General features: G+C 39.9%; 1 protein-coding gene across 1 annotated transcript in view; it reads left to right on the plus strand.

Annotated features, from left to right (window-relative positions):
- The first annotated feature begins 5,080 nt into the window (after positions 1–5,080).
- Positions 5,081–13,961, plus strand: part of LOC122662578 (26S proteasome regulatory subunit RPN13) — a 53,207-nt gene continuing 44,326 nt past the window's right edge. The window contains exons 1-2 of the mRNA XM_043858244.1: positions 5,081–5,118; positions 5,469–5,517. Coding sequence (XP_043714179.1) covers positions 5,479–5,517 — 39 coding nt within the window. The 5' untranslated portion in view covers positions 5,081–5,118; positions 5,469–5,478. The remainder of the gene's footprint in view (positions 5,119–5,468; positions 5,518–13,961) is intronic.

Consider the following 13,961-nt stretch of genomic DNA (forward strand, 5'->3'; position numbering starts at 1 on the left):
AGCTTTCGAACGGATTCGGATAGTGCTAAACGGATATGGACACGAATACGGAAACGGATTTCGGCTATTCATTTACACCCCTAATATTTATACGCTTCTTTGTGGGCATACCACGTGGCGCATGTTGATTGGTGGTGGATAATTGTCCACATCATTTGCCCCCCACTCCCTTAGGCTAGATCTGGGCTAAGGGAGGATAGTCTTTGTAGTCATGCATCTCATCTAGAATGTCACCACACATGATTTTCAATCATTTTGAGGAAGTGTTGTTTTCCCTCTCTTTTCTTTATTTTACTCATTGCATGGGATGGCACCTCGCAGAGTATGCGATGCATTTATTACTTCATTACATGCCATCATACATAACTCGAGCTTTCAAAATATTTCTTGGGGAGTCGTGCCCAATGATGGTATGTTTAGAGAAGCTTCATGCCCTAAGTCTGATGGGACAGCTTTGCGTGGCTTTGAATCGTGACATTGGCACATGGATCTTGCCCACAGTAAATGAAAAGTTATCCTGATTGGAACCGTTGCTTGGATTTTAACTTTCCCTATGATGGTATGTTTAGAGAAGCTTCATGCCCTAAGTCTGATGGGACAGCTTTGCGTGGCTTTGAATCGTGACATTGGCACATGGATCTTGCCCACAGTAAATGAAAAGTTATCCTGATTTGAACCGTTGCTTGGATTTTAACTTTCCCTCTTAACATTTATTTATACTTTCTCGGCGTAAGACCGAATTTTCCTTTTTCATCTCTTTTACCTTCTTCTCCAAAAGTTTACCAATTTTTTGCAACTTCAATTTTAAGGCTTTTTGTGGTGGTGTTTTCGGAGAGCAATCTATCTTCAACCAGTAAGTTCCCTTCTTATTTCCACTATGTCTTCACATAGTCGCTCTTCTAGTTCTAAGATTCCGAAAAATGCTTCAGGAGGGACTCTATGGCGTCGTCATCCGGCAAGGGTGGATTTTATGTCAGGGATAGGGGTAACTCAAGTATCCTACAATTTAGATGAATATAGTATCCTCTTTCTTTTCCTAAGATATTTAATACCTGAGACCATTCATCTTAGAGTTCTTGAGGAGAGTGATAGGCCTTGTGATGCGCGAGATGGAGAGATTTGCTTGTATGAGGACACTTTTAGGGCTGATTTTCATTTTCCTCTTAGTGATTTTGTGACACGCCTTCTTCGTCACTACCATGTTGTTCCTGCTCAATTAATGCCCAATGCTTGGAAGTGGTTGTGTGGGTTCCTCCTCCTCTATACTAGGTTGAACCGTAGACCCTTATTGGCATTGTTTATGAATTACTTCCTGCTTGTTGCGCATGGAACACACCGCAACTAGTATAATTTTCACCACAGGTCTAAGGCTATTTCCATCTTAGAAGACATGCCCTCTTCCATTCGTGAGTGGAAGGGCAAACATGTTTAGGCAAAGGAAGAACGAATTAACCCTTTAGGACGGAATGGAACCATTCCAGCATTTTGTGAGGACAATGACTGCATGGCGGGGGTCGCCACATGTCCTCCACCTCATCCCTCTTTGGTGGGAGAAGAGAGAAGGGGTGACATGTATGTTGGAGTACCCACCTAGAGGAGGGTCTAGGACCCATGATGTAAATGTAATGACTCTCATAAAAAGTCCATTTGGGGACAAATGATCTGTTGGTTTGGGAACGGGTCAAGTTACGGTCCGGGGAAGGTATTAGGCACCCTAGTCCGCCCGGATTTGCCAGTCTTCTATTACTATGCATTAAGGAACGAATGACATGCTTTGATAAAATGCAGGTAAAAGTGCAAGAAAGTAAAGTACAAGGAGGAGTGGCGGGAACACATACATGGAGGTTCGGATGCAAGGCGAAGGTTAGTATACAGGAATGTAAAATAAAGGACTCAAAGGCCTAAATAACCTAAACATGATCGACTCTAGGCTAAGCATAATGATGTAGTGAATGCAAAATTGTTGCAAAAATTGTGGCTAACAGGCTCAAGGCCTTCCTACCTTTGTTATTTCTCCCTGCCAAGCTGCCATTGTGACAGGTAGAAAGATTTCTGACAATACAATCATTGCGCATGAGATCTTCCACTTTCTTAACCACAAAAGAGGTAAGATGGGTTATTGACATGTCCAAAGCTTATGATAGGATTGAATGGCCGTTTATTCTCTCTATTTTCAAATTCCTTGGTTTTGGGGATAGAAGGTGTGAGTTGATCAAAACCCTCATTTCCACCCCTTCTTTCTCGATTAAGCTTAATGGGAGCCCGTTTGGTCTGTTTAATGGCTCTAGGGGAATTCGGCAGGGATGCCCTCTTAGTCCTTATCTCTTTATTACGGCTATGGAAGTGCTTTCTTGACTCATGTCTATTTATAGGGATTTGAACTTGTTTAAGGGGATAAAAGTTGCTAGGAACGCCCCTGAAATTTCTCACCTGTTATTTGCTGATGATATTCTAATCTTTTGCAAAGCTTTGCCTGAGGATCTGTTAACAATTAAAGCTATCCTTGATTTATTTTCTGATCTTTCAGGGCAGGAGATTAATTTCTCAAAAAGTGGTATCCAATTCAGCAAAAATGTTCCTATGTAGGAAAGAACCCACCTTTGCTCTATTTTAGGCATTTCGGATATGCCTAAGGAGACTGTCTATCTGGGAACAAACTTATTCCCTCACAGATCTCGAGCCAAATGCTTTAACCCTCTGATCAATAGGATGAATTCAAGATTATCTTGTTAGAAATCTAACCTTCTCTCTATTGCAGGACGAGGGGTACGGTGTTAATTAAATCTGTCCTTAGTTCTGTGCCTGCCTACCTCATGAACTGTTTCTACTTTCCAAAATTTATTTGTAGGAAAATTGATTCTATTTGCCTCAATTTTTAAAATGGTGGCACTAAGGGTCACAAGAAAACCTCATTGATTTCTTGGAAGAACCTTTGTCGGCCCCTGAATGAAGGGGGGGGGGGGCTTGGTTTTAACCGAGCTAGAATTCACAATGAGGCTCTGCTCTTAAAACTGGGTTGGAGACTTTTGACCTCTGATAACTCTCTTTGGGCTCGAGTTCTAAAGGCCTGTTACTTTCCCAATACCTCTCTATTCGATCCTAAAACTAGGGCTAGAAAGGGATCCTGGACATGGAACAATATCACTAAAATCATTGGAACCCTTAAATCCTTTACCTTTAGGAGAATTAGGAATGGTTTGGACACCTACTTCTGGTTGGACCCATGGATTCCAATTGCACCTGGATTTACTATCCTTGGCGACTCTGTCAATACAGACTCGGATCTGCCCATTCTTTTTCTTTATGGGTACAATGTTGGCCAACCAGTCTGGATACTTTTCTTCTCAAATGAAGCCGGCATCATTCAACTTTTGTACTTCTTCTTTTTTACGCTCCGCTAACTCAGGGTGGAACTTGCACTGTGGCTGTTTGATTGGCAAAATTTCAGGAGATATTGCTAACTTGTGCATTGCCACATTGGGATCCAACCCAGGCATTTCGGGATTGCATTACTTGGAGTTGTACCGAAATGCCTGGGTTGCTTAGGAAGGTTGGTTCGGGCAAGGATGAGATGATTCTTCCCATAGGACCCATCCGGAGAAGGTGTGCCTTTTTCTCTCCCATAACCTCTTATGAGATTGTGATAAATTGAGACTTGCTATCCCTGCTTTTGCTCAGGCAATTTCGCTCATCCCTACTTCTGACTGTTGTGATTCCTAGTGGTGCTCCCTAGCCAAGGATGGTAGGTTTAATACCAAGAGAGCGGCCAACTATCTTAATTCTCTTACCACTATTCATGATTTCTCTTCTTGTAATTGGTGGAAGTTTTTTTGGAAGCTCAACCTGCATCCGAAATTGAAAATATTTTTTTGGCGTGTATTAAATGCAAAGATTCCAGTTAAGGATTTTGTTTTGAAATGGATTTAGATTGACCCCCTTTATTCTCTCTGTGGCTCTAGTACTGAGACAATCTGGCATATCTTCTTGTTATGTGATTGGGTTAAACATATCTGGGTAGCTGATCCTTTGGGATTGAAGACTGAATTTATCACCTCTCCTTTGGAATAATTCTGCATTTCGACCTTCCTCTCGCGAAGGCTTGACAAATTTTCTCTTCAATGGTTTTTTTCAGTTTTAATTATTACTTGTTACTATATTTGGGAAGTTAGAAACAATGTTTGTTTTAAAGATGTCAAACCTAACCCTCTAACACTGTTGAGAAAGGTTAATTTGTGGCTGCAAGATCTCCATATTTCCCCCAATCCTTTTTCATCCCCACTTGTAACTGATGATGATAAGGAGGACTTGTTTTTCTCTTCTTTGCCAGATTTACCCATTTTAGATTTTCCTGTTTTGTTATGTGCAGGGGGTGAATCCAGAGACCTAAATCCTTCGGGTTGGGCCTTTGGCATTTTGATAGATGGCAAATTCATTTTGGTTATTGCAGGTTACATAAAAAATCCCTATGTTTTGAAACCAGAGCTGACTGGGATAATTAATGGATTAATTTTGACGTCAAAGAGAGGTGTGAAGCTGAAAGAAGTTTGGTGTTCTGACCATTCATTGCCTAGACTTCTTCCAACTCCATCCCAATCTCCTTGGCCCTATGAAACTCTTAACCTCTTTTTTACAAATTTTGGACATGGCAAAAGATATTTGTTTCCGAAATATAACTGATGATAGGATCCTACCCTTGTATGTATGACCGGTGTAGTAATTTGCCATCGTTATATTAATATATTTCTTTCTTTTTTCATCAAAAAAAAAAAAAAAAAAAAAAACTCTCTCTTTCAGTTTGATATTTTTTATTATTTTAAACATATATCTTTTCTCATTAAAAAAAAAAAGAGGATAAATATGAGATGTCCTCGATAAGCGGCCTAACATATAAGGACTTTCTACCCAAAAAAAGAACATATAAGGACTTGAAAACGTAATATTGTTCAAGAACAGTTACGGTTTGGTCAATTCAACTTTGGCTCCAAAACCCTCGAAGGTTCCTTTTCGTAGCACAGACGGGAACAGCTCAGAAGTTCAAAAGCTCTCTCTCTTTCTCTCTCAAACCTCTATTTTCTTCGTCGTCACTTCATCAGAATCGGTGACAGATTCCGGCGAAAGGTTAATAACTCATGATTGCCAATGCCTCAAAGAATCCCTTCTCTCATTGCTTCCACTAATCATTAAAAAACTTGTAGTTATGGAAACGATAAGAAACTAGGGTTCTAATGTTCTACTGTTCTTCCCTCATCGTTTCCATAACTAGAAGTTTTTTAAATCCTGTAAATCTATGCCCCTAACATTGGCAACGTTGTGGTTTATTTGAATGGTTATGACTTTATATGTGGATGGTAGGAAGAATTTTTAAATTTTTTTTAAAAATTAAGTGGCAGTCTCACCTGGGTTTAGTTTATCTGATGAATATTAATTTATAATTTTTCTTTTGCTTTTCTTCTGAATTGGAGAAACAGGTTTGAAGGTATGGGGTCGTCTGCAACGGAAAATTTTCCCCCAATGCAGGTATTTAACGGCATATGGTTGTGTCCTATCTATCATGTTATCTTGGGACTCCATTTTGTGCAGTTATGCTTTTGTAAGACTACAAGTTGAAAAACTTACAACTCTCTACGAGCATTTATCACTGCTTGTCCTCTTTACTGTGGTTTTTTACTTGCAAAAAAAGCCCTGACATTTTTGGTGGCCAGGGCTGCTGTAGCTGTGCCCTTTTGAAAGTGACTACTAGCTGTTTGGCTATTTTTGTATGTCTATGTTTTAAATTTTTTAGTTTTTGTTATCCACCCCCCCCCCCACCCCCCTAAAAAAAAAAAGAAGTCCAAAGAAGAAGTTGCTTATTATCTGTTACAATATAATACCAAAAAAGAAATCCATTTCTTTAGTAAATTGTTCTAATACTTACTTGGCATGCTTACAGTATAACGTTTTGTTATACTAGCTTTAGTGCTTACCTATTTGGTTCTCGGGATTTTAGTGCCAAGTGTTTAAAGTACCCTAGGTGAAATTTTTACATTGAAATACTAGTATCCAACACAAAACAACACCATTTGAAACATCTGGTAATATAGTAAATTTATTCTCCATTAAAAGTCTGCCCAGGAGTGAAAAAGGGTAGACACACTGTCTGATGATGTGTATGGTCCATGAAACTCACCATGTCCTTGGAAGGGTCAAGGATTTTCCATGTATTGGTAATGCGGCCACAAAAATACTAATAATAGTTAAGGAATTTAGAAATCTAATAGTTGCTGGTTCAGGCCCCTATTCTTATTAGGTTATCAAGTGTAGAGATATAAGGGACTGAACAGTGAAATAATAGTTCACTGAAATTAAATATCAATCAGATAATTAACTAGAATTGAGTGAGGTTTTTATAGAGGAATCTGTTTTTTATTTACCCAAAATCCGATCAGGCTAATAAGTAATAACCTGGTTGAGTGGCCTTTTTTAGGCAACTGAACCTTGCAGTTCTCTCAAGATTGCTATCTCAGTCAGCTTAACAGGCATGACAGACCAGGGTGTTAAATCTAGTCAGAATTCCAAGAAAACAGTGGAAGGGTATAGCAGAGAAGAAAGAAGGATATAGTCAGATCTAATGATAGAACTGAAAAGATTATAATAGTTGAACGTCAGATGTAAGAATTGGAAACGATCATAGTTCAGAGTAAGCAGGAACTAGTACGAATATCAGAAAAATTGAGAGTGAAAGCAGGGTATTGATATTAATATTTAAGAGCATAAACTGACCTGTTCTCTGAAGAAGAAGACCTGCTGTAATCTGAAACAGAGATCAACATAAGAGAGGAAACATGGAAGAAGAGAGAGAACCAAGGAAAAGAAAGAGAAACAAAAAGTTACCCTCACATTCACTTCACTAAATTTTTTTTTTTCCACAATCACATTCAACTAAGTGTTACATATCTTTAAGTAAACTTAAAAACAAAAGATAACTTAAAGTAGGAGACTTTAAAACCTATTAGTAATTTGACTCTGACTTGTTAGGAACTTCTAAAGTTTAAAAATAATCTGTAGACATTACAAAAAGGATTCCACAAAGATACCATGATTTAAGCTATTCTCTACTTCTAAAACTAAGTTGAAATTACATATTTACCATCCCATCACTTAAAATAATCTACTAACTAAAGACTACCAGCAAGGACCCTTATATTGGCCAAGACTAGAACACATGACTTTGGACTGGATCTCTTTGGCTTGGGCTTCCAAAGACTGTCATGTCAACCTATCCACTCACTAATCATGGCATTGCTTGGTTTTATCCTGTCATTTTTTAGTAATTGAAAGGAATTTTATTACAAAAGACTCCTTTCATACAAAAGACATATTATACATTACAAAGCCTTTAAAAGAAGGGCAATACAAAATGGGACAAGAGAAAAAAAAAAAAAAAAAAAAGACTTCTAATATTTCCTGATGTAAGTTGTGGAAAATCTAGAAAGTTCTTTACAATTAGAAGACCAGAAAGTCATCTCCTCCTGTGCTTTAGAAGTTACTTTGTGTTGTTTGAGAAGGCCCTCTCATTGCTCTTAAGCCAAATACTTGTAGCAGTAGAGCCAGCTGGAGAGACCACGACTTACCCTTTCTGCAAAACCTCTGCCCTCAACCGTTCCAGCATTATTGGTCAAAAGAAGCTAGATCACCCAGTCCACTTCTATCTCCTCCAACAAGGGCCCCCCACTTCAAAGGAAATGGCACTGAAGTAAAACGTGAGAAATAGATTCAGCTGCCTCCAACTGAATAAACAAACAATTGGAGACAGAACCCTCCTTAAATCTGATTAAGATGTTGTCTTTAGCAGCAGTTCACGAAAGGAACATTACTCTAGTTGGGACTCCTTTAAGCCATGTAGACTTCGAAGGGAAATCTCTGCCTGGGATTTCTAGCATTGTGAAGAAGGATCTAACTGTGGACTTGGCTAAAGTGCTTAGTCCCCAAGATCTCTATCCTGCTGCCCTTGCTGTGTTCAATATCTGCAATAAGAGGGGCTAATTGGGAGGAGCTCCTACTCATTGAGTCACTGACAAAGGGAAGTGGTCCAAATCAAACAACTAAGTATAGATACGATACATTATGTATTGGCAGGTGCTGAGATTGTATGGTACCTAGACGAAACAGTAAAGAAAAACATAATGTATCAAACCAGTATCGACAGTCTCGGATAAAGGTCGATATGCCCTGAGACACGACAATTCGTCTTGACACAACTCCCGTGAATCCCTTTTTCTGCAGACAGCGGAACAGAAGGAAGCAGCCACCACCACTGGCCAGCAGCTGCAGCAGTAGCAGCAGCCACTGCCACCTCCCGGCAGTAGCAGCAACTGAGGAAGGAAGAATGGAGGAAAAAAAGAAGGCGGAGGAGCGAGGGGAAGGGGAGGAGAGGTGGGCCACGTACTTGTTTTGCTTTTCCATTTTGTTTCCAATGGCCGTGCACTTGAAAAAGGGTTTCACTAATTCCGATAGATGGGAATATGTGAAAATACCAATTGAAGCTCATCTCCACTCTCTGTTGTTTTTTCTTTGTGAAAGGCGAAAAAGCCACAAAGGTATTCCATCATAAATGTAAGTACAGAAGTTGCATGTGGCATACATACGAAAGATCTAGATCGTACTCTAACTTGCTAAGTTAAAGGTTTTTTGCTATTTGGCCAAGTCGCTTTACCACTTACCAGTTACCGTTCATACATGATACACACATTCCTGGTGCAGCGCAGCATATCAGATTAACCGAATCAGATTGCTATCATTAGTTATAAGTCTGAATGTAACAAGTGTCTTGGAATGTTTATCTTATTTCCATTAAATCAATTAAGTGAACAGAATTTCCTCTTGAAAAAAAAATTTTAAACACGAAGTTATTATTTAGCTACCCTTGCCCTTTTCTTTAAATGACTGGAATGCCACATGGCATCTTTGATGGAAGATGGCATCCTCATAGTTCAGTCCAAATCCAGGGTGTTAAAATTGATCAAAAGAATCTGAATCAGACACTCCAGGTCCCTTCCCTGGGTCTGTTCCCCCTCCACTCACAACCTACTTGTACCCAATTTGGGCACTAACTGATCTGCAATGTGGTGGATATTAGATTCGACCACCTAACAATTAACATCCTATGATCGGACCTAATTACTAATTTATGGTGTATCATGCATCAAAACAATTTTTGGCATGTGTCGTAGCCTCTTAGGTATATTCATGCATTTCTTAAGCGTTTTTGTGTGTATCTTGCGTCTGTCCGATACGTCTCTTAAAACCACCCTCCTGATATGCTGACCGATATCGGTACTTGACACCTTGGTCCAAATGCACAAAAAAACCGTCCACCTGAGCATAGCCAGTGACTTGAGCCTGTTTCTCTCTGGTTTTTCCTGTGTTCAATTGGTAAATATAAGAAGTTTAAGGTGATGAGTATGCTGAATGAAGAAATAGAATGTAATGGTTAGTTTAATATAAACCAGTATTTTCTAAGGCAAGATGTAATAAGATAAGGTATTAATACATCCAGACATGAGCCTTGAGGCTAAATCCTCACATTCTTATGTGGTTTAAAATGTTCAAGAGGAGGTGGGCCCATGCCAGTACTCCTATTTCCACAGGTCTGCATACATGTGAATTGGATTGATTTATGGTGGATAGCACAACTAAAGTGATTGAATATTTGCCATAGGATACATGTGCATATTTTATTAATTTTGGGTTGTGAGGGTGTTCTGTGATTCTATAGATTAGAATTGAATGGTTGAACAGAATCCATGTAGCCGTCCAAATGTCGTAGATATATATGAAAAATTAAGATGTCTGAAGTAAAAGAAGCTTTAAGGAGGAAAGCACAAGGCCCAGATGAGGTCTCGATAGAAGTTTGGAAGAGCTTAGGGATCTGTAGTTTATCTTGGCTAACCAAGTTGTTTACTAAGATTATGAGCACAAGAAAAATGCCAGATGAATGGAGGAAAAGCGTCATGGTTCCGATTTACAAAGATAAAGGTGATATTCAGAGTTGCAATAACTATAGAGGCATAAAACGAATGAGTCATACTATGAAATTATGGGAGAGGGTTATTGAAACCCACTTGAGACAAGAAACTACTACTACGGAGAACCAATTTGGTTTTATGCCAGGAAGATCCATGATAGAAGCTATTTACTTAAGTGATTCATGGAAAGGTTTAGAGATTGTAAGAAGGATCTCCATATGGTCTTTATTGACCTAGAAAAAGCTTATGACAGAGTCCCTAGAGAGTTAATCTGGCCAGTACTAGAGAAGAGAAGTGTTTCAAGTAAATATGTAGACATAATTAAAGATATGTATGATGGTGCGGTGACAAGTGTAAGAAGTTTTGGGGGGGGGGATCAAGGTAGTGATTTCCTAATTACAATTGGGTTACATTAAGGATCAGCTTTAAGCCCATCTTATCATGGATGATTTTACTAGAGACATTCAAGATGAGGTCCCTTGGTGTATGTTTTTTGCTGATGATACTGTTTGGGGGGGATGAGACAAAGGCAGGGATTATCAACCTTGGAATAAAAAGGTAGTAAGAAAAGTAGAACGAAGATGGAGTATATGGTGTGTAACTTTGGTTAAATTAGGACGGATAATGAGGTGGTGAAAATTGATAAGAGGGAGATTCTGTAAAGTGATTCTTTTAGGTATCTCGGCTCAGAATGGAGGGTCGGTTGCCTAAGAGCATAGAGCTTCGCGGCCGAAATGGGGACCGATGGTCTTATATCCGAGCATATCCTCATTAGCATGCGCTCGTGTTTGCCGCGCACGATCATAAATAAAGAAGGTGACATAGAGGATGATGTTTCACAAAAAATAGGATGGATGAAGTGGAGAGGTGCGTCTGGAGTGTTATGTGATCAGCGTATTCCTTTAAAACTTAAAAGAAAAATTTTATAGGACAATCATACGACCGGCTATGATGTATGGTGCAGAATGTTGGGCAGTTATGAAGCATCATATAGATAAACTCAGTGTGGCAGAGATGAGATGATGCAGGTCCAAGCATGCGAAAGAAGAAGAGCCTTGACTAGGCTGATTTCGTTGGAGCCTTTAGTTTTTAGTGTTTTAATTAGTAAGCTTAAAACAGTCTTTTTACTTTTATTTTCTTAGTTATTCCCTCCACAATTTTAGAGGGATGAGTGTTTTATTTGTTTGAACTTATACTCCTATTTAGAGTATAAGTCTGCTATGTTTTTTATGTTTTGTTATTAGGATTGACGTTAGGAACCATTAGTCCTAATCTGACTAGGATTGGATTTAGGATTTGGAACTAGGATTCCTAGTTCAAATCTGGTTATTTGTGTAAGGCCTTTGGCCCTCTTTTTATTATAAATAGATGGATCGTGGGCAGGCTCCCCCACTAATTTTGCATAAAAAAAACTCTTGTTTCAATCTGAAACTGCTGCCTGCGTGCTGCTGCCATTGCTCCTCTGCGAGCTTGCATCCTTGTGGACTCAAGGTGGTGAAGGGTGGGTGGACTCCTGCGACTCCTTGCACTGTGAAGGTTAAGAGGCTCTATTAATCTTCAAGCTACTGCCTTTATCTCTGCATTACAGTAAGTCACCTTCTGCCCTTTGCTCCCTCTTATACAGATCTGATCTATTTACCTTCTTCCCTCACATTCGACCTCCATTAAACCTGCAACTTAATTCAGCCCCCTACAGCAGAATTTGAAAACCTATACAAACCCTAACTTCTTTACATCATTAGGATCCCCTAAACCTGCATATTAAAACCCTATAAGCCCCTTTCGTAAAATCTACCCCTAAACCCTAGTTCTCACAAACAGTCCATTTTCATAAGGCATCCTACCCGAAACCCTAGATTTCCAACCTCAACCAAATTCGATCCAACTTATACCATTAGACTCATAAAAACCTGCACTTCAATACCAAATAAACCCTAGTTCGAAACCCTAACCCTAACCCTAGTTTGTGACCTAATTACCTAAAACTGTCCATTCGGCCAACCCTACCACATAACCTTGTTCCCCTGGTTCCTAGTGGGCTTTGTCCTACCTAGGCTACATTAAATTGGTATCAAAGCCATGGAAGAACATGGCGATCCTGTTGTTGATCCACCACTACCACCCCCACCTGATCCAATGGCTGCAATCATGACTATGCTGCAGAAGATTTCAACAGACCAACAAGCTCTTGGTAATCGAATGACAGCAATAGAACAAAGGCAAACTGTGCCTCTTGTAAACAATTCTCTATATGTAGAGGAGGATAGATTCCAAGTTCATTCTGAAGTACATGGAACTCTGGGAAGGGATGAAGATCATCGAGGTCATCCCAGACGTCACAGGGACCACAGAGATCATTCTAGACATGACAGAGATCACAGGGATCGACGTAGGTATGATAGAGATGACTACAGAGAAGACAGGGATAGAACTACTGAAGCACCTCGAAGACCTAACTTTGAGGAATACTTGAAGTCCTACTTCACTGGAGATGAAGCTACTAACAGGAGGTTTGATACACAGAAGGTCAAACTAGAGCTGAAAGAGTATGATGGACATGGTGATCCACAGAAATTCTATGATTGGCTTGCTGCCCTAGATGACTATTTCGACTGGTATGACTTGCCTGAAGACCGAAAGATGAGATTGGCACGTACCAAATTAATTGGCTCTGCTTGAGAATGGTGGCGAAAGACAGAGAGAGATTTGGAGCGCGTAGGTGATGCACCTACCAACTGGGAAGATATGAAGTATGATCTAAAAGAGAAATACTTGCCTAGACACTACAATGCTCAGATGCAAGACCAATTCAACTCCCTTCGGCAAGGGAATATGACTGTATCCGAGTACATGCAGAAGTTCGACTCTCTTTCATCCCGTACTGATACCATAGAGAGTGCTACTTAAATGTTATCTCGATTTCGGTTGGGATTAAGATCTAATATTACTAGAGCTATTGGCATTGCAGATGTTCTGGACATTAAGGACTGCTTTGAGAAAGCATTGAAGGCTGAAGACCTATTGAACACCACTAGAAGGTTTGGCTCCACTGCTGTCGACACCAAGAAATCTTTTCCAGCCTCCAAACCAACTAATGGGTACAATAGAAGTAATAATGTCACTGCTGGTTCTACACGGACAGCCCCCTACACTGGCCGCTCTTCTCGTGTGGACAAGGGTAAAGCCCCAATGACCACAAGTGATTCCAACACCTGCTATTGCTGCAATGAAAAGGGACATTATGCTAAGGACTGCCTAGTAAAACAGAGACATATTCATGTAGCGGAAAAGGAAGAAGAAGACCCTGATGATTTTGATGAACAGGGTGTTTATGCATTACCCCCTAATGATGATGATGATGGGGCTGCTTATTTTGATGACCTGGGTGAAGACTTTGAAGATACCCGAGGTGTACACGTAGTAGCACGTATATTGAGTGCTGAATCTAAGAGTGAAGATTGGCGACGTAGTTGCATCTTCTACACTCGCTTGCGGACAGGTGAACGCACTGCCAAGATAATTGTTGATAGTGGTAGCTGTGTTAATGTTGTTTCTGAAGACCTTGTGAAGAAGGCATGTCTGAAGTTTGAAAAGCATCCAATGCCATACAAAGTCTCCTTATTGAACGGGAATAAGATTGATGTGAACAAAAGATGTTACATTCCCTTACAGGCCCCCAAGTATTCAGAGGAAATTTGGTGTGATATCATCCCAATGAGAATGACTGATGTGTTACTAGGAAGACCATGGCTGTATGACAATGATGTTGCCCTCCTAGGAAGAAAAAACTTGTGTGTGTTTCAACATAAGGGAGAGGAGATCAAGTGGCACCCCCTTAATGTGCCTGAAGAATTACGTCAACGCCGTGTCATGCGTACCAACCAGAAGGGGACAGAATCTGGAAGTAAGTTGTTGGCTATTCCATAGAGAGAGTTTGAACGAACCAGCTATGATACA

This window comes from Telopea speciosissima, chromosome 5, assembly GCF_018873765.1.
Source record: "Telopea speciosissima isolate NSW1024214 ecotype Mountain lineage chromosome 5, Tspe_v1, whole genome shotgun sequence".
NCBI classification, from domain to species: domain Eukaryota; kingdom Viridiplantae; phylum Streptophyta; class Magnoliopsida; order Proteales; family Proteaceae; genus Telopea; species Telopea speciosissima.